This window comes from Macrosteles quadrilineatus, unplaced genomic scaffold (assembly GCF_028750875.1).
Source record: "Macrosteles quadrilineatus isolate MER2022 unplaced genomic scaffold, UCM_ALF_1.0 Scaffold_1__1_contigs__length_201487025, whole genome shotgun sequence".
NCBI classification, from domain to species: domain Eukaryota; kingdom Metazoa; phylum Arthropoda; class Insecta; order Hemiptera; family Cicadellidae; genus Macrosteles; species Macrosteles quadrilineatus.
In genome coordinates, this window is record NW_026542594.1 from 104,193,273 (window position 1) to 104,214,124 (window position 20,852).

At 34.0% G+C, this 20,852-nt stretch overlaps 1 protein-coding gene across 1 annotated transcript in view; it reads right to left on the reverse strand.

Moving 5' to 3' along the window:
- The window catches only part of LOC129003275 (pre-piRNA 3'-exonuclease trimmer-like), a 242,907-nt gene that overhangs the window by 182,227 nt on the left and 39,828 nt on the right, over positions 1-20,852 (reverse strand). The window contains exon 6 of the mRNA XM_054431591.1: positions 14,688-14,789. Coding sequence (XP_054287566.1) covers positions 14,688-14,789 — 102 coding nt within the window. The remainder of the gene's footprint in view (positions 1-14,687; positions 14,790-20,852) is intronic.

The following is a 20,852-nucleotide window of genomic DNA, read 5'->3' on the forward strand; positions in this document are numbered from 1 at the left end:
TGAAGATCCTCTCCCATCGACGCTGACGACGCAGAGGACTATGAAGATGAGGCTGAGCTGTTGACCGTCCCATCTTCGACACCTACTCTTCCGAGCACCCTCAGTCTGGAGTCATGTTCTGTCGAGTAAGTGTATAATATAGGTAATATTCATTTTCAGAATTTATCAATATCCCACCCTTCAAATATGTCCTTCGTATTAAAACAGAATAAACTACTGCCAATAATAATTGACTATCTAATGGTAAATGCTATAACTGATACTATATAAGTTAAGTAGTTTTTCATCAATAACAAGCTTATAATTTTGTAGCAAAACTAAAACATGACTTTTTTAACAAATAAAAATACAGTGCGTATACAGTATGAATGCATATTACATAATCTGCAAAAGCTGTATTTTGACCTCTTAACTAAACCACTAGGCCTACTGTATTTTGTTTGAAGAATTTGATAATAAACAATCATCCTCAAAATATTCAGATTACATTGTTGAGTGTCGATACATTGTTAAAGGGTTTTCATCACTACGGTTGAACAGACACTTTTTTCCCGTAAGAGGAACTATTTTTCTTCATGTTGATCGACTATTTGAACAAACTATGTTTCAATATATATATATATATATATATATTTCTTTATAGATAACCTGTCAAAACTACTTTTAAGTTATTTTCAATTTAATTTGCTTATGGAAGAAAGCAGATGTTTATAGACCCACTTTCACTCGTGTTTTGAACGTTACTTTTCGCTACACTACAAAGACTAATTATTTTTTAAATTATTGTTTCTCATTAATAAATTTTATTTTATTTATAAACTATAAAGTCACCTTTTATTTTGAGATTTGTAAACTGAGCATTATTTATTTGTTGTACAATACGTTTTTGGTAAGTTTTTACTTACATTCTTACAGATACGTTGCGGGGTACATCGCAAAAGTTGTTGTAGACAAATACCATTGTAATAGCTGCAAGGAAGAATTAACTGTGGAAAACATTTTATCTGAACCCAATCCGCTTTTAATCCTCTACAAATCCTACGGCACAAAGGAGGGCATCTCACATCTCACTGCACCATCACCAACAATGGTTAAAATTACAGAAGTGATCCTGAACACATTTCAAACACATTTTCCCTCCCTTATGTACAAGAATAATGTCAAAAGTGCTCTAGTGGACTTAGCTGTTACAGAAATAAGCAGAGTGGACAAACTATGGCTGCAACAAACTGACAATTGCTATGTTCATCGCCTTTTTCTAGTGAACTTCGTAATTCGCCTTAAAATTATGAAAACAATTTTATGGCAATCAAAAGAACTGAGGACTCCCAAATCCAGAACACCTAACTTCTCTCAATACAAGGAAAAACTTAAACTAGTTCAGAACTTGTAAATACATTGCTACACTTGCACCTCTTCTACAATCAAAATCTGTCTCCAGAGGCATTGAATATTAACCTTAACAGATTTATTATTCTTCATAATACTTGCCTGTAAATTTTCCTAGATGTTAATTTGTTCGTTTATGCCTACTACGTATCAATTCGACTTTTACCATTATATATTTTTTAACACCTTTTTAGTGAAAGTTATTGTATTATTGTAGTTTTTCTTTATTTTGATTGTTCTAGTAATTATTATTTTCTTCATAATTCCACGCATATTTATGTCGTATGCTTATTTTTATAAATGCAGATTTTTTAATATGGTTTATTGTACATATTTAAAGTTTCCTATTTATGTCAAATTTTAAGAACTATTTTGGAAATTGTCCTAGCAATTCTTATGATCTTCATAAGAAATATTTATCCAGAAATATTTATTTATTTTATATGCTTATTTTTATTCATGTTAATCTGTTGTTGATAGTTAATTTTGGTAAATTAAAGTTACCTATTTATGTCATACATTTAAAAAAACAATTTGGTAGATTTTTAACAAATATAAATTGTACTATTAAATGTGATATACTGTAGCTAATGAAAGATTGAAAACTTTTAGGGCTACGATTTAAATGTATGCTGTTAACATAACCTTTTACATGTATATCGATAGTTTATTTATTTTATTTGTGATGATGTTGCTACGCCATTAACCTTTTTAATTTGATGTTCATTTCATTTGTCATCATCCATAAGTTTGACCATTTCCTTTATTTACAACTCAACATTGTGCCTGCAATTATGCATCTTACATGTGTTATTATTTTTTACTTTCAATTTTTCTTGTTTAGACTTTGTACATTTTAAATATAAATATGTTATGTATTTAGATTTAGTCAAGAATGTGTATAGGTATTATATATACGCATATTAAAAATAGGGTTTTTTGTTGTTGTTATTTTTGAGGGAATATAATACCGTAAATATAGCTTTCTGTTTAAATATTCGTTATTGGTTGTTTGTCTCTTAGAGCGATAGTGCCTATCTCTAAGAGAACTTCTCCATAAAAGAAGTACCCTGTTTCTGGTGGGAACTTTGACGCAGTAACAGGGCTTTGTGACTAATGTCCACCGGCACTAATCTATTTTTATCGTCAATCTTAAAGCAATCTATTTCAACTTGTTGTACGGTGTTAAAATGTTTTCTATTTATTCGTATGGAAACATTTATACGGATACCTTCAGTATGATACAATTTGTATTAATATTATTATTTGTTCAGTTCAACAATATTTGTAATAATACTAATAAAAAAAATTACAGTCTACGTGACATTGACAGTAGACTTCAAAACAATAGAATCATATTGTTTATCAAGATTGTTTATAGTTTTTTTTTTTTTTTTTTTTTTTGTAGGTATAAATAATATTGTAAGTAAATTGTTTAGGATAGTCAGTTTCCTTATTTAGTTCAGTATTTCAAAAAAATTATAGTCCAACGTTTGTTCTGCCAGGGCCACTTGTCGGCTTTACACGGGTACCGATGTCATAAACATCGTCCTTCTGCGAAAGGACGGACCCTCCCTTGCCAGTTCTTAGAATGTTTGTAATCCCCAATCCAGGGCAAGGGATGTGTCCTTTGTGATTGTATCGACGAGCATCACATTGTTCATTGTTCATTGTTCATTGTCATTGTTCATTGTTCGCAAAGCTCTATAGGATGTGAGAGACTAATCCTTCCACGTATATTATAAGTCATTAGTTTTCATTCTCATTTAAAACAACCGCAATAGTTTCTTTATTGCAATCCATTCGTCACAATTTCATTTATACAGTCAAATAATAACATTTATAAAATTTAATGCGTAATAAAGTAATAGTTTATTTCAAATGTTAGTTTTATTATACCAAAACATAAGCGCACGATTACGGTCTACGAGCCGAGCGCATCGTTGCTGTATACGTCAACAACGTACTGTGTATTGCAGAACTGCATTACCGACGCAAAGACTACGCTAGCGCACTCTGAACTCCAACTAACTTGGGCAGCCCGAATAAATATCCCATGAAGTTTAGGCCGCCCATGCTCTTCTCTGGTGTTTATTTATTCTATGGTAATATGCAGTATAAAAAGAAATAGTACAATGTACTTGTCAGACTAACAGATATAACAGAGTAAAACATAACAAAGAAATAATTAACATTCAGCAATAAATTGATATAAACTACGAAAATTAACAATAAATCAACTACAACCACTCACCAAAGCATCACTAAATTAAAGCTCATAACAGATCAAATTAAAATTTATATGAACAAAATTCATCAAGAGAATAAAAAGCTTTGCTTATAAACCAGTTTGACAGTTTCAATTTAAATTGTTGAATTTCGAGGTTTCTGATCTCTTGTGGCAATTTATTAAAACACTTAATTTGTAGATATTTATGGCTGACTATTGTTTTCCGCAATCAAGAATAGGGTGGAACAATATCTTGTGCTCTTCTGGTGTTATAATCATGGACCTTGTCAAAACATATAAAGTCACTCTGGTTTTCCTTTACATGTACAAGATTTTGAAATATAAAAATGCAAGGGACAGTCATTATATTGTAGTTAATAAAGCATTGCTTACAGTCATCTTGATAAGGTAAATTGGCCAAAATCCTTACTGCTTTTCTTTGCCAAGCAAAAACATGAAGAGCACCACTACTATTTCCCCAGAGCATTGTGGCATATAACAAATGGGAGTGAAAATCGCTAAAATAGGTACCAACATATTTCTGCCAACACATTGTTAAAGCTTGCGTAATAAAATACCCCCGCCGCAGCAAACCTGCCGACTAAGCGAATTTCCATTTGTCTGAATTGATTTTCAGTTAAATATATTTTAAGAACATTACGTTTAACGAGTACCTAGGTTTGCTGCTACAAGGAAACTAATTAAGTGTGTTTTTGAGTAAAATATTGATAGCTTAGTACAAAATAAATAAATTTGCCAAGTTTGATCAAAATGTATAAAAAAAAAAACAAGCAAACTACAAAATTTGACAATATTCTCCATAAGAATAACATGGGAATTTTAAATTTACAATTTTTTTAATTTTCTCCGTTACTAATAATCGAACAAAAATACTTTTATATACTAAATTATTTGTTTTTTTAAGCTCTTTAAAAAGGTCTAAAGAGAAATCGGGAAATTTTGTGTTTTGAGGGTCAAAAGTGAGAAAAACCAATTTTTACTCCATAAAACCCCCCGTAAAGCCCCGTTCCCGTGGTCCGATCGTGCTGGTTCGCGAAATCATTCAAGTTTATCCCGCTTTACACCTTTAAACCAAATTTCATCAAAATCGGACAAAAATTACTCAAGTTATCGCGTTCACGGACGTATATATATATATATATTATTTTCTTGCATTTTTAGGGCTACTAATATATATATACATATATAAAAATTTTAACAAATGGTGTTTTTGGCCTCTGGGGCATCAAAATGAAAAAGTAAATCGGTCCCGGGTCTAGGTCTTTCCGTGCCACCTACGGTAATAGCTACTTCCCTATAGGGAAATTCGCTAAAACAGGCCCTTGAAAGTTTAGAAACACTACTGAGTTGGTATGAGATTCCCATGTAAGCTTCTGATCTAGAGTGACACCCAGTAATTTAACAGGCTTACAATCTTCCTCTGAGTCTATTTTTTTAAATTAAAACAGATTGTTTCAGCTAATTTTATTACTCTGTCACTGTGTGCTTTTACATTTTTTAACACTTTATCAGTAATTATAAAAGAAGTGTCATCCGCATATAAAATGGTTTTGCAAGGAATATTGCCGGGCAGATCATTGATATAGATTAGAAACAGTAGTGGACCCAGAACTGACCCCTGTGGAACCCCAGCAAGGACCTCCTGAAAAGAGGACTCAAAGCCTGCCGATGAAACCTTGTGCAATCTGCCACAGAGATAAGTTTTAAAGAATTGCATCTGCATATCATCTATACCATAAAATTTTAGTTTGTTAAGAAGTGTTTCATGTGATATACTATCAAAGGCCTTGCTGAGGTCCACAAGAGTCATATTAACATAATCACAATTTTCAAAGCTATTAATAATACCAGTTACAACTTCATTTAACGCCTTAGTTGTGGAACGTCCAGGTCGAAAACCAAATTGGCTAGTACTTAAAACATTATGTTGATCCAGAAATCCTAAAAGTTGGTTCTTTAATATAGTATAGTTCTTTAATATAGGGTAATATAGTATAAAAAATAATAATAGTATGATGAGGAACAAATACATTTACCCAATTTTATAAAAATGTGTCTATAAATAAGGAAAACAAATAATTAAAAATCTTCGCTATTGGAATAACTTGAGGTTTTTTAATTTACATTTTTTTATTTTCTCCGTAACCAATAACTGTAAAAAACATTTTAATGTACTAAATTATTTGTTTTTAAGTTCTACAAAATGGTTTAGAGATACATTGTAAAATTGTATGTTTTGAGGGTAAAAAATACAAAAAAACCGTTCGTTCTTAAAAAAAGACCCCATAAAGCAACCGTCATGCTTCGCGAACTCGTTTTAATAAATGTAGGTTTACATGCCAAAAAACAGACCTTCAAAATATACCTTCAACGGCAAAACTACTCTTCCCAAAGCTGTCAAATGTTTATACATAAACATTTAACCTAAGCTTTGGGTACAATACTTTCACATGAAAACAAAATAAAACAGTTTAACATAGTTAATAAACGGTATCAGCATTAGCATTTTGACACATACTTTCTCCCATAAGTTTGTCAACAACCTTTATCATGTGTAAGCGGTGAGAGTACTAAATATACGGAATTGGGATTTGTACAATTTTGTTCAGAATTTAAAGGACTACATACTAAATTTTTATCAAAATCGTTCAGGCCATTTTTGTGAAAATCTGATTTTTCCGTTATTTTATGGGGGTTTTATGGGAAAATAACATAATTTACAATAACTTCTGAACTGAACCATAATTTTTACAGAAATGGGATTTGTACCATTTTGTTCAAAATTTAAAGGACTATAACATCCAAAATATTTATCAAAATCGTTCGGGCCGTTTTTAAGAAAATCCTATTTTTCCGTTATTTTATGAGGTTTTATGGGAAAATTCCCATTAACCCTCCGAGTGTTATGTGTCGTAAAAGCGACTCATAACACACTTTGTGTAGTGTTTTGTGTCGCTTTTGCGACTCACAAACACTGTTTACGGCGAAGGCTCTATGACTGACTAAATCGGATTGAACTGGATCGAGTTAGGTATCGTTTTTTTTTTTTTTTTGGCAGATTCTAAGCTTTCTCCCGAGGTCTAGCGCTCTTTTTTCTCGAGCCGATCATAAGATTTTACTAAACTGTACCCAAAAAAGTTATTGGGTAATAACAAAGTTATTATCGTCCGTTAACACGATGATTCCCAAAAATCATCCGATTTAGTGGAATTTGGTACAAACATTACTTTTAATTATGAATCAAGAGATGGACTATTTATCATTTACTTTGTATTGTAAGTGACAGCCTATTGCTTTTGCTTAATGGCCTAAATAAATCATAGAATCATGTTAACGTACATTTATTTATTAAAACGAGTTCGCGAAGCATGATCGGCATGATAAGGCCATAGGAACGGTTGCTTTAGGCCTATAGGTATTTTGCCAGTAAAAATATTTTTTTCTTTTTTAACCCTCAAAACATACAATTTTACAATTGTATCATTAAAGAATATTGTAGAGCTTAAAACAAATAATTTAGTACATTAAAATGTTTTTTACAGTTATTGGTTAGGGAGAAAATTAAAAAATGTAAATTAAAAACCTCAAGTTATTCCAATAGCAAAGATTTTTAATTATTGTTTTTTCCTTATTTATAGACACATTTTTATAAAATTGGGTAAATTTATTTGTTTCTTATCATACTATTATTATTTTATATACTATATTACCCTCCCTGTAGCAGCAAACCTAGGTACCAGTTAAACCTATTGTTATTTAAATAGGTTTGTGAAAATCAAATCAAGCAAATGGAAATTTCGCTTAGTCTGCAGGTTTGCTGAGGTGGGGGTATTTTTATTCATACTTTCATTTATTTTCTATTAATAGCAAATAAACTGGCATACTCTCTAAATCAATACGGTGTTTGCTTCATGGAACGTTTGGGGTGCAATGACTTGAAATAAAAACAACATTTGGGGAATTAAATAAAACCCGGCCGACTACATGGTTACGGTTTGCTGGAATCTTGAGGACTGGAGAGCAAGGAAACTTTTGGATCGGCGGTTAAACGTGGAGGGAAAAGTGGCGTGATGGGTTGTAGCCAATCCAGGAGCTTTATTGAAATCATACGATATGACGTCACAGTCGCAGTCAGGACACAAATGCAAAACATATTGCCAACTCTTTATAACACAAATCTAAATATCGTAAAAATGGCAACATTATGGTACATTATTATTGTATACACTACATTTCCTCCCCTTTAAGTTTAAAATATTTTTTTCTTAAAATACGCAATTTTTATCAACACATCAAACCAATTAAATAATCATTAAATAACCTAAAACAAAAACACTTTTTCATAAAACAATATTGTATGATTCAATCAAATAAGACAAAACAATAAACATTAAAACAAGCAACCTTGATAAAATTGGAAACAAAACGCAGAAATAAATATTTACAAATTCAACCTTTCAGGAGGTTTTATTTCTCTGGCAGAACGCCTCAATGGCGATGCTTGTTTGTGTCGATCAGCTGATCGTACAGGTGATGTAAAGGTCACGTCCGGTGGAGTAAACGATGAGCGCATACTACTACGTTTACTACGTCCTGGAGTATGAGGTGTACTCGGCATTTCCGGTCTCATGGGTGAAGCCCGACCAGCTGACTGAGCATTGTTACCAACATCCTGGTCAAACATGTGTTCAGCTGGAGGCAACACTACCTCTCTAGTAATATCATTCTGTTGATCATTCAAATTTACCTTAGAGTTTAACCCGACCAGCTGGTCAATATGGCGTTTCCATACAATACCTGAGTCTAATTTTACTAAATAAGATACAGGACTTGACACTTTAATCACTACACCTTGTGTCCATTTATTTCTTCCCCTGTAATCACGGACTAAAACAGGCTGTCCTATTGACAGTTCTCTAGTTTGACTGCCCCCTTTGTTTACAATTTGTTTGTTTTGGTTTGACAAAACCGTTTTACTAACAGAAGGACGTATCAAATCTAATGTAGTTCGCAATACTCTACCGAACATTAGTTTGGCTGGAGTTTCATTGGTTGTATTATGTACTGCATTTCGATATGCCAACAAAAATCTACTTAAAGCTAAGTCTGGATTTTCATTTGAAAACAAAGCCCCTCTTATTCTTTTCTTTACTGTTTTTACAGCATTTTCCGCCTGGCCATTACTAGCGGGAAAATAAGGTGGTGTAAGCGTGTGCCTAACCCCATTAGCTTTAAGAAACTTGCTAAATTCACAGGATGTAAAAGGAGGGCCATTGTCTGTGACACACTGTTCCGGAATTCCAAACCTTGCAAACATAGGTCTCAATTTATTTATGACTACTTTGGTAGATGTGAAACTGACCTCCTCTACTTCTATCCATTTACTATAAGCATCAACTACAACCATATACAACTTTGAATTAATAGGGCCTAAAAAATCTATGTGTTGCCACGCTGACTTTGGGTGTTCCCATACATGTAAATATGACCTTGACGGGCTTTGACGTTCCATGAGACATTGCGAGCAACAATTGGCAAGTTCTTCTATGTCTTTATCTATTGAAGGCCACCATAGATAAGAACGGGCTATAGCCTTCATTTTGACTATCCCTAAATGTCCACAATGTAATTCTTGTAACAGTCCCATTTTATACATTTTTGGAATGACAACCCGATAACCCCACATTAATATGCCATGCTCAATAGTTAGTTCGCTCCGCCTTATGGAATAAGGTCGTAATTCTTCGTTTACCTCATTAGGCCCGCCGTACAAGACATAGCCAAATACCTTACTTAACTCTGGGTCTTTTTGTGTTTTCCTCTTAATATCAACAAAACTAATTGGAATATCTCCCTCCGCTAAAAATTGCAAATAGGTTCCTACAAAAGGATTTTCCTCATACTGTTCGTTAACATGTTTAGCTAGTAGAGGTAAGCGAGATAAACAATCTGCAGAAGCATTTCCCTGAGAGGAAACATATTGTATGTCAAAATCATAGCTGGCTAAAAATAAAGCGTACCTCTGTAATCTGCTAGCGGCAAAAGCCGGAAGTCCCTTTTTAGGGCCAAAAATTGACAACAATGGTTTGTGGTCTGTTACTAGTGTGAATTTTCTACCAAACAAATACTGATTAAATCTTTTAACAGCAAACACAATAGCTAAAGCTTCTTTGTCTATTACAGAGTAGTTTGATTCGGCTTTAGAAAATGTCCTTGACGCAAAACAAATGGGTTTTTCGGATCCATCTGATTGCATTTGACTTAACACACTTCCGACCCCGTAGGCTGAACTATCAGTAGCTAACCTCAAAGGTAAATTTGGGTCATAATGCGCCAAAATAGGAGCTGAAACTAATTTGCTCTTAATTAATTGAAACGCTTTGTCACATGATAAATTCCATTCAAATGGAGTGTCCTTTCTGAGTAAATGATACAATGGGGATACAATGGGAGACATACTTGGCACAAATTTAGAATAATAATTAAATAAACCTAGAAAAGCTTTTAACTGAGTTACATTGGTAGGCACTGGGGCGTTAACAATAATTACAATAGCTTCAATTTTACTAGGAGATGTGCCTAGTCCTTGTTTACTTAAAATGTACCCTAAATACTCAACAGATTTACAGAAAAACTGACATTTATTTTGACTTACTGTTAAACCATGATTCTTTAAAGTTTCACACACTTGAATCAACCTCTCTAGGTGCTGTTTGTCATCAGTTCCTGTTACCAAAATATCGTCTAGGAAGCAAACAACGCCGGGAATGTGAGCTAAAATGCGTTCCATTATACTCTAAAATATTCCCGGGGCGGATGCTACACCATATGGAACTCGGTTGTAAATATACAATCCTTTCGATGTACTTATTGTACAATACTTCTTTGAGTCCTCGTCTAACTTTACCTGAGTGTAAGCCTGAGAAAGATCGATTTTTGAAAATGTCTCCCCTTTTTGTAAATTATTAAAAATGTCCTCAATCCTTGGAATCGGGTGGCGATTGACTACTAAATAGGGGTTGAGCGTTACTTTAAAATCGCCACATATTCTTATACTTCCGTCCTTTTTCAAAATAGGCACAATTGGAGTTCCCCATTCACTATTGCTAACTTGAGTTAAAATCCCATTATTTACTAATCGATCAATCTCAGACTCCACTTTACTTTTGATCGAAAATGGTATAGGTCTGGGCTTGAAAAACTTAGGAATTACATTTTCCTTCAACTCTAATCTAGCTGCATCTCCCTTGTAACAACCTAATGCATCAGTAAATACCTCAGGAAATTTACTGTACAGTTTACTGACAATAACTGGTTTTTGATCTAGCTTTTCAACCGTGTTCAAACTATTTTCTTTAGGGATTCGGATCGATATTTCTAGTTCCCTAATCCAGTCTCTTCCCATTAGAGGATTAGCCCCTTTAGACACAACATACAATGTCAACTTTTTATGCTCAGATTCATGCTGTACATTTACGTCAAGTTTTCCTACAGGTTTTATTGGCTGGTTTGTATAGGAGCTCAAAACCAAATTAGTGGGCATTAATTCGAGATCAGAGAAATTATCGTTATAACACTTTTCAGAAATTACTGACACGCAAGCTCCACTGTCAACCTCAAATGGCAATACAGTATGTTCTACTTTAAGATTAACCGTAATAGGTTTTATTCTATCCCTCTGTTTAGTTTCCTCATCATTTATGGAAAATAAGTTAGCTAAATCACTATAATCATCGTCATTGTCATTGACCCCTGTGTTCTCTACATAGTTTTACTTATACTTATGAGACTTGTTACCAGAGGTAAACTTAGGTGTAAAGTTCTTTTGTCCATCCTTACGCTTATCATTAAATGCAAATTTAGATTGTGACTCACCATTGTTTTTCTTCATCAGACACTTTCAGGCACTTTCTAAATGGCCTTTCCTCTTACAAAAATTGCAAGATAAACTTTTAAAACGGCACTCACTTTTTAAATGACCAGATTTACCACAACAATAGCACTTTACTTCACTTTTTGAGCGCTGCCACGGCTTCCGCTTCTGCTGCTGCTTCGAAGCGACGTTGTGGAGACGACTTCCTCCCCCCGTGTTGTGGTAGGTCAGGGCCGCGGTGTCTCTCGCTGCCAACTCCATTGACGTGGCTATTTGGACCGTCTTCTTGTAGGTGAGATCTTCCTCGCCCAGCAACCTCTTTTTGGTGGCGTCGTCCCTCAACCCACTTACGATCCTGTCCCGAAGATGATCCGGTAGTTTGTCCTTAAACTCGCAGTTGACAGAGAGTTTCTTCAGGTTGACGATGTAATCAGCGACTGATTCATGCTCTAATTGTGTTCGGAGATTAAACTTGTACCTTTCGGCAATAAAAGATGGTTTTGGATGAAGATGTCCCTTAATGATCCGTACAATATCCTCGTAGCTCTTAGTAGCAGGTTTGTCTGGTGTACATAGGTCTTTTAACAGGTTATAAGTTTTCACTCCGACAACCGTCAAAAGCGTACTAACCTTTTTAGCGTTGGTAATATCGTTACATGTAACAAACAACTCAAAACGCTCGATATACGATTACGTTTTCTTCTTTACGTTTCTTCTGAATTATCAAAAGGACCGATTGCACCGATGAACGACATCTTGAAATTTAATAAAGTTCCAAAGTTATCAATAAGGTTCTCATCAAGCGGCATTAATGTTCACACTCACACGCACCGTTCGAAGTTAACTTGACCGAATTCTTCTGTAAACACACGTACCTTCCTACGGTGCACTAGAAATTCAATTGTCACTTTTAAAACACACGTACCTTCCTACGGTGCACTTCGATTGTCAATTAAATTACTTAAAAACTTTTCACGCGTTGAGTCGTTTTCGTAATTCGTCGCCACTGGAACGTTTGGGGTGCAATGACTTGAAATAAAAACAACATTTGGGGAATTAAATAAAACCCGGCCGACTACATGGTTACGGTTTGCTGGAATCTTGAGGACTGGAGAGCAAGGAAACTTTTGGATCGGCGGTTAAACGTGGAGGGAAAAGTGGCGTGATGGGTTGTAGCCAATCCGGGAGCATTATTGAAATCATACGATATGACGTCACAGTCGCCTGATCGCAGTCAGGACACAAATGCAAAACATATTGCCAACTCTTTATAACACAAATCTAAATATTGTAAAAATGGCAACAATATGGTACATTATTATTGTATACACTACACTTCAAACAACTATATTGTGGAAATATTAATAAAAACCACAATTTTTATACGTCTTTGGAAAATTTATTTATTTTGATGGTCTGTATTTTGACCATTATTTACTCTACATACTTGCTGTTGGGCTTAAACTGTCACAAATTTATTCTTCTTTAATGTAATAGTATAAAATTTTCGGTAAAATCAACGGTTCGCGAAATTGAGTGAAAAACAATAGGAATTGCCATATTTTTGATATTTTGATAACAAGTGGCGCAGTATCTCGAGGTGGATAACTTGGATTTTATGTTATGGGCCCAATACAAACAACATATCCAAAAATCAGAACTACCCGACCTTTTGCACAGCAACCCCATATTTTCTGACAGATTTACTGGACTATTATTGCATTAGTCAAATTTGAAAGACAAAATGTATTTATGACGTAAAATTACATTTAGTGTAAAATGACAAACAATGTTTGAGCTTTTTTGAAATTATATACATTTTTGCGCTTCATTTGTAGGATGCGCTTCCATGTATGTAGGTAATAAACTATTAGATGCCAAGTGGTTTTTAATTTTTTTTACCAGTGACCACTCGTTTATCAATACAGATACATAAAATAATGCTAAAGTTATGCCTTACGGAGTGTGGAGCTTTTAAACAAATTTCAGAAAATAAAAATTTCTAAATGAATTTATTTTGGAAGATCTGATTTTGTTTTCATCCTTTAAAGTCTCTTTTACCCAAACAAAATGGAACAATTTACATCTCTGAGCAACATTGACGGTTTAAGACTTTCAAAACAATGTATCAGATAAAAAACCAATAAAATATTTAGAGTGGTAAAATGACCACCAAAACCTGATCTTTTTCATGTATTAATATTGTAATATCTACCAATTATGATTTTCTTACGTTAAATTATTTTGCTAGGCTAATTGGAGTTCTTCAAAAAATGTCAAGATTTAGTCCCATATAAGACAATTTTAGCGAATTTCCCTATAGGGAAGTAGCTATTACCGTAGGTGGCACGGTAAGACCTAGACCCGGGACCGATTTACTTTTTCATTTTGATGTCCCCAGAGGCCAAAAACACTATTCGTTCAAATTTTTATATATGTATATATATATATATATATATATATAGACTTATGTATATATATATATATAGACATATATATATATATACGTCCGTGAACGCGATAACTTGAGTAATTTTTGTCCGATTTTGATGAAATTTGGTTTAAAGGTGTAAAGCGGGATAAACTTGAATGAGTTCGCGAACCAGCATGATCGGACCATGGGAACGGGGCTTTACGGGGGGTTTTATGGGGTAAAAATTGGTTTTTCTCACTTTTGACCCTCAAAACACAAAATTTCCCAATTTCTCTTTTGACCTTTTTAAAGAGCTTAAAAAAAAAAAATAATTTAGTATATGAAAGTATTTTTGTTTGATTATTAGTAACGGAGAAAATTAAAAAAATTGTAAATTTAAAATTCCCATGTTATTCTTATGGAGAATATTGTCAAACGTTGTAGTTTGCTTGTTTATGAATATATTTTGATCAAACTTGGCAAATTTATTTATTTTCTACTAAGCTATCAATATTTTACTCAAAAACACACTTTATTAGTTTCCTTGTAGCAGCAAACCTAGGTACTCATTAAACCTAATGTTATTAAAATATATTTAACTGAAAATCAATTCAGACAAATGGAAATTCGCTTAGTCGGCAGGTTTGCTGCGGCGGGGGTATTTTAAGATTCCAGGCAGGAAGTAAATGTAAGTTTCTATTTTTTTATTATCATGTTGACTCTTAAAAATATCTTGAAATAAAAATATATTGAGATATTACCTTGATTTCTAAGAATATCTTTGACTCGATAACTGATAAACTTGGTGTCCATGATAGAAGGAAACAGAGCATTTAGTTCCTTCTTGAAGACTTTATATGTACCTGTGATCAAACAACAGTATTCATCAGACAGACAAGGTAACTAAAAATATCATTGTAACCTCAATTACAATTATTTTTACTTTAATTTCTTATTTTACTAAAAGAGTGTTAGCAAGTGTTAACTCGAGTATGTACTGTTGCTGGATGTTGAAATAATGAATTTAAGATTTTTCAAATCTAAGGATTTACTTTATTAAAAACCAACATTATTATAAAACAGAACAACAACAGATTAACAAGTTAAATTATTGAATAGAAACCAGGACAGCTGATCAGAGTATAAATAAAGGAGAGTAGAAAACATCACAATCTCCCTTGGTTAAAATTGTGTGCATAGTCTAGTCTAGTCTTTAACGTATTTTGGAAGTCTTTTCTCCCTGATTGCTAAGTTTGTGGTAAATTTGATACACTTTCACTATAGGTCAGCCGCTTAGAAAGCGTCCTACTCGTAGCATTGGTGCGAGAGAGAGATACCGAGCTATGGGAGTGAGACAGAATATGGCTCTTCCCCCACTCCACTGCCACCCCACCACCACCCTTTATTTTATTTTACATTTTATTTTACCAAATCATATGTTTTCTTATAATTTTCCAAAGACTTTTGAATGACAATCATTAGGAATCAGCATTTAATATATAACACTATTATTTAGTTTTATATATCCAAAATAGCGTTGTATTCAACACTGAATGAATATTCTGTAGTAGTGTTATACAATATAACACTACTATTTAACCGAAAAAAAAGTAAAGCAGTAAATACTTGATTGGCTGATTGGAGGAGTGGGGGATGTGTGTGCACACACCTTCTTTTATACGCCTTGCCATCCCGGGTCCAGAGGTATTTACCATGAGTACTACGATGATAGCTTATACCCTATATAGGAAATTCACTAAAAGGCCGTCACTAAGATGTGTGATCGTTACTTGCGATGGTGGCAACACCATTATAGGCTAATTGCAGTCGCGTTATTTGCGTCTTACCACAGCCACCTCTAATACATTACCTCTAATGTAATACAATACCTCTAATACATACTCTAATACATACTCTAATACATACTAATTACCTCTAATACAATACCTCTAATGTATTAGAGGTGGCTGTGGTCTTACACAATCGTGGCAACATCCGCGATAATCTCCTGCGATTATCTCAGCTTCCATGACTCTTTGTGATTGCGGCTATATCTTAATCGCGGCGAGATTCGTGATGATTGTCCGTTTATGGGCTGTTTTATGGGGTAAAAATAGGGTTTTCCCATTTTTGACCCTAAAAACGCAGAATTTCACAATTTCTTTCTAAACCATTCTGTAGAGCTTAAAAAACAAATAATTTAGTATATTGAAGCGTTATTATGCGCCTAATGGTTACGAGAAAAATTTAAAAAAGTTGTAATTTTAAAATTCACATGTTATTCTTATCGAGAATAAGTCAACTGTTGTAGTTTACTTGTTTATGAACTAATTTTGATCAAATTTGGAAAAAAACATTAATTTCTTACTAAACTACAGTACCTTTTAACATTTTACATAAAAAACACAATTTTTTACCCTTCCTTGTTTCAGCAAACCTACTCGTTAAACTAATTCAATTTAAATAGGGAATAAATGTGATATTGTTAAGGAGACATTTTAGTGTAAGTTCAATCGGGCAAATGGAAATTCGCTAAGTCTGCAGGCTTGCCGCGGCGGGGGTATTTTATTGTTAGTTCTGTACGTCCAACTGTAGAGGTTATGTTTTGTTTACATTTTGTTTCTTGTTATTTCAGTAATTTAAAACCTCATTTCGGCCTTTATTGAAAAAACCACCTCAAAATTTCTAAAATCTTTAAACAATGTTCCTGGTGCATTAACTTTTCATCTTGGTGAAGCAACTGAGAACAGGAGGCTACGTCGAAGGCTCCCTCAAGATCTATTGGATGAATGAAGCCTAAAGACGATTAAATTATTCTCTAAATTAATTATGTTACAGGGTGACTCAGGTTTGGGCGAACCCACGATGTTATTATAGTTAATTTCTTATTAATTTTGTAAACACTTCTGTGTATAATGTCTACATTGAACCAGAAATAAATGCTGTAAAAAAACCTCATTTAACCAAATAAAACGATTTAATCATAAACAATAACTGGTCTTCTAGTTATATTACCATATAGTAAAGCACAAATCATGAAAATAACCCTAAAATAATAGAAACAAAATGTTGTCTACCCCAGCGATCAGTGTGGACGTACATGAACTAGACACGAAAACAAAGCTACAATATTTACAATGGGATGAGGAGTCTACTTGTTTCGCTTAGTCTATGTTGCAACTCAGTGGCAGTTCCGTGCTTTTATTTATTAATTCTGCATGGAGAGGTTCTGTCGTGATTATCTGTATGGATAAACACCATTAAACAGATAATTATTCTAACTAATCTGTAGGGATGAAAATTAACCTCAAAATTCGTGTAACTGAGCAGTCAGACATGTTCGGCAAGCCGCTTGTTTTCGGGTGGGCCTGCGAGGACTGTTTTCCACAGCAGTATGAACTCTGTCGAATGTTCGTTGTCTGGCATCCGATCTGACTTTGGTCGGCCTTTCAGCTTCCTTTTCAACGCAGAAGCCGTTGTTCTAAAGTTAGTAACCCACCACATTATTGTTATACGCAACGGAACATCTCCATGTCGCCTTAATTGAAAGAATGCACGACACTGCTTATGCTGCTGAGTTGCAATGAATGAATTCAATACTTTTTAAAAACGACTCCATAACAACCGCACGTAGCTCAGGCGACCACTGCTCTATGACTAGAAAAAATGGTATTGTGTAGGCTTTCCAATGAGCATACTCACACCACTTTCAGACAACCTGTCGCTGAACAGTGCTCTGCAGAAAATGGTTCGTTTTTTTGCCGCACCCTGTACTGTATAACACTATGACTATATTCAATATTGAATACAACACTATATTGGATATAAAACGCTTAATAGTGTTGTATATTCAATGCTAACTCGTAATGATTGTCATTCGAAAGTCTTTGGGAAATTACAAGAAAACATATGATTTGGTGAAATAAAACACGTTCAGCTTGCACGTGACGTCACTATCCACACACCTTGTGAAAAAGGCCATTGGCGGAGAGGGGGAACGTACCCTCCCTCTCCGTTACCTCCCCTACATGCGCTAAAAATTTCGCGCAGGTCGTTTTCTAAACGGCCGACCTATAGTTTCCAAATCATCATACCACACATCCCATCCAGGAGCCAAATGCTTTGAAGACACGTTCGATTCTTGTCCATTATAATTCCGAACAGGAGCATACTGAGGGTTGGCTTCGATAATCTCTACTTCTTCCACTTTCTCGTCGTACTTGCTTGACTGATTATGGCGTGTTAGTAGAGCTGGTCCAGGAAAACGTAGCCAGGTGGGCGGGCAAAGCAGTTCCATTGCTTGACCTTCTAGAGTGCATAAAAAGCCTTCGTGTGGAATTGCATTGGTAGCCGTACACAGGAAAGATCTAATAGCATTCAGCGCATCATTGAGAACACTCTCCCAATGCCTACTTAGTAGATTTTTGTGTTAAGTGCAAGAGTTATTGTTCTCCAAAGTATTACGTTGAAGCGCTAGTTTCCTTCTGGATTGTAAGGTGTTGTTTTACTTGGGGCGATACCTTGAAAATGCAAAAACAATACCTAATTCTTGGTATGAAAAAGAAGATCCTCTGTCAGAGTGCATGTAACTTGGAATGCCAAACATTGAAAACAGATTATTAAGACTAAAAATATAAAATAAAATATTTCACGCTCTCATAACGTTGTAAATTAAACGTTGTAAATGTAGGATTAAGACTACGTATACAATATAAAAATTATACTTTTTTTAAATAAGCCGAATATAAAAAAATTTATTTTTTACATTTCCAGGAATTGCAATATTTTGTTCCAAAAAGTTACTGGTGCTGTGAACACTTATCGTTCGAACGCCATATTATAAAGCATATATTCATTAGTTTATTGAATGCAAAAAATTATTATTTTTATTTATCATTTATTTATATTTTTTATTAATTATTTTTCCTACAAAAAAAACAATCCTAACTTAACGGAACGAGCCTGCTGGAGGCCACAGCATTCGGCGACGTAATGCGTTTTGGATGTCTGCCTGCAGTGTAGATTCCCAACATTTAAATACGAGGGAACTGAAGTTTCGGACGGTTTCGTTTTATATTTAAGTAATATTAGGGATGGACGGGTCTCGAAATTTTGAGACATATTCAGGAACTTTTCAATCTCGCTCTACGAGACAAGATTTTGTTTTGATCAAGAAATTTTTGAGACGGGAAATTTTATTTTTTTGTAAACAACATGGTATAACCTAGGAATTGCTAAGCCTACTTTATTAGCAATTTAATACTGAAATAAATAATTTTGAAGTGAAGTGAAGAGTTTTATTTTCTCTATTCTTCCACTAAACTACACATTTATCATCATAAACGGCTAAACTTCAGTTGGAGACGTATTTTAGCATCGAGAACTGCTACAAGTACAGACGACTTTGACGACATAGAACTATTAAGGTCGAGGTGAGTACCAACCTTAAATGCATTTAAGAAAAAAATGTTTGTACATTACCTAAATAAATATGTTTATTAAACTTTATTCGATGCGGCATCGAATCGCAATTCGATTCAGTGGTGATAAAAAAACGATTCAATTCATGAGGGAGTCAGTATCTATATACGAAAAACGCCTGCAGAAAGTCAACGCAATACCCGCAATACAGGAGCGCGTTGTTGTTGCGTTTCATGTGCGAAGGCGTTCTTATTCAATTAATTCTTTGCTTGTAAATATTGCTTTAAATGTTAAATATTTTTTTGTTTTGACATTGCAAATGATGAGAAGTTTTGTTAAGTGCAAGCAGTATGAGACATGTTTTACTACTGTAAACATAGCCAAAACAAATCACTCCAATATAATTCTAAAAATAACACAAGTCTGAAAAATTGTTACTTGATCTTTAACTTGTAAGATTGATGTTTTAGACTGATCAATTTTGTATTTTTGTAGGTTTGCTATGTATACCTTGCAGTTTTTAGGTCTGATTCTATTTTTACCAATGTAAACCAATTCAAAGTGTCAGTATAAATCTTGCAAATGTTTTTATTTGTTTACACCAAAACATATCTTTATTTGTAAAATTAATAGTACAAAATAAGCAAGTAAAGCAGCTCACTGACATTTCCAGCAATACAGGTTCTTCTATATAATAGGGGTCTGCGGGTCCCTGAATTTTTCGGGTCGGGTCAGCTGGGTCAGAGCTTTGTTAGGGCCAAGATCGGGTCGGACCAAAAAAAAAAATAATTTATTTTCAAAGTAACACTCTTACATTATATCTATTATTGCAGAGGAATTAACATTTTCAAATGAGAATTATATATTAAGTTGGCTCACGTTTAAGAATAAAAACACAACAGAACAACTTAGAACTGTCACTAGCCAGAGCCAGTCTTCTACTGACAAAAAGCCGTGATGCCCGTGATGCAACAGTGCAATGAAAACGAAGTCAAAAGAAAGACTATTTATCCAGAGGTACTAGTTTAATTATTTATTGTTTATTCCATACATAATTAAAAATATATCTTAGTATTTTACATAATAAATTATAAAGGATGTTTTTGGATAAAGAAATATATCTTTTTGTCTCTACTTCCTTGTTTTGTTATAGAATTTTGTCAGCAATTGGAGCAAAACCGGGTGGTGTAAGAGGGGAGAGGGAGGATCTATCACCTTGAATGCAACCCAAGCCTTGCTGGTGAGAGCGGGCCTTGGTGGCTGCGTTGCAAAGTTGGCATTTCATTCTCTTTTTCTTGCTTTAATATATTCTTCTATATAGTAGTTAAGAGTTCCTTTTTGGGTACCTAATTAATTGTGATATTGTTTGAATTGAGTTTATGGATTTTTAATTATTTTAATTTATTAGCTATCAAAATCAGTTGTTTTTAGGTTTTTATCTCTTGCAGTAGGTCTATCTATACTACTGTATGACATGATATGCAATTTGTACAGTCCTTTGTAAT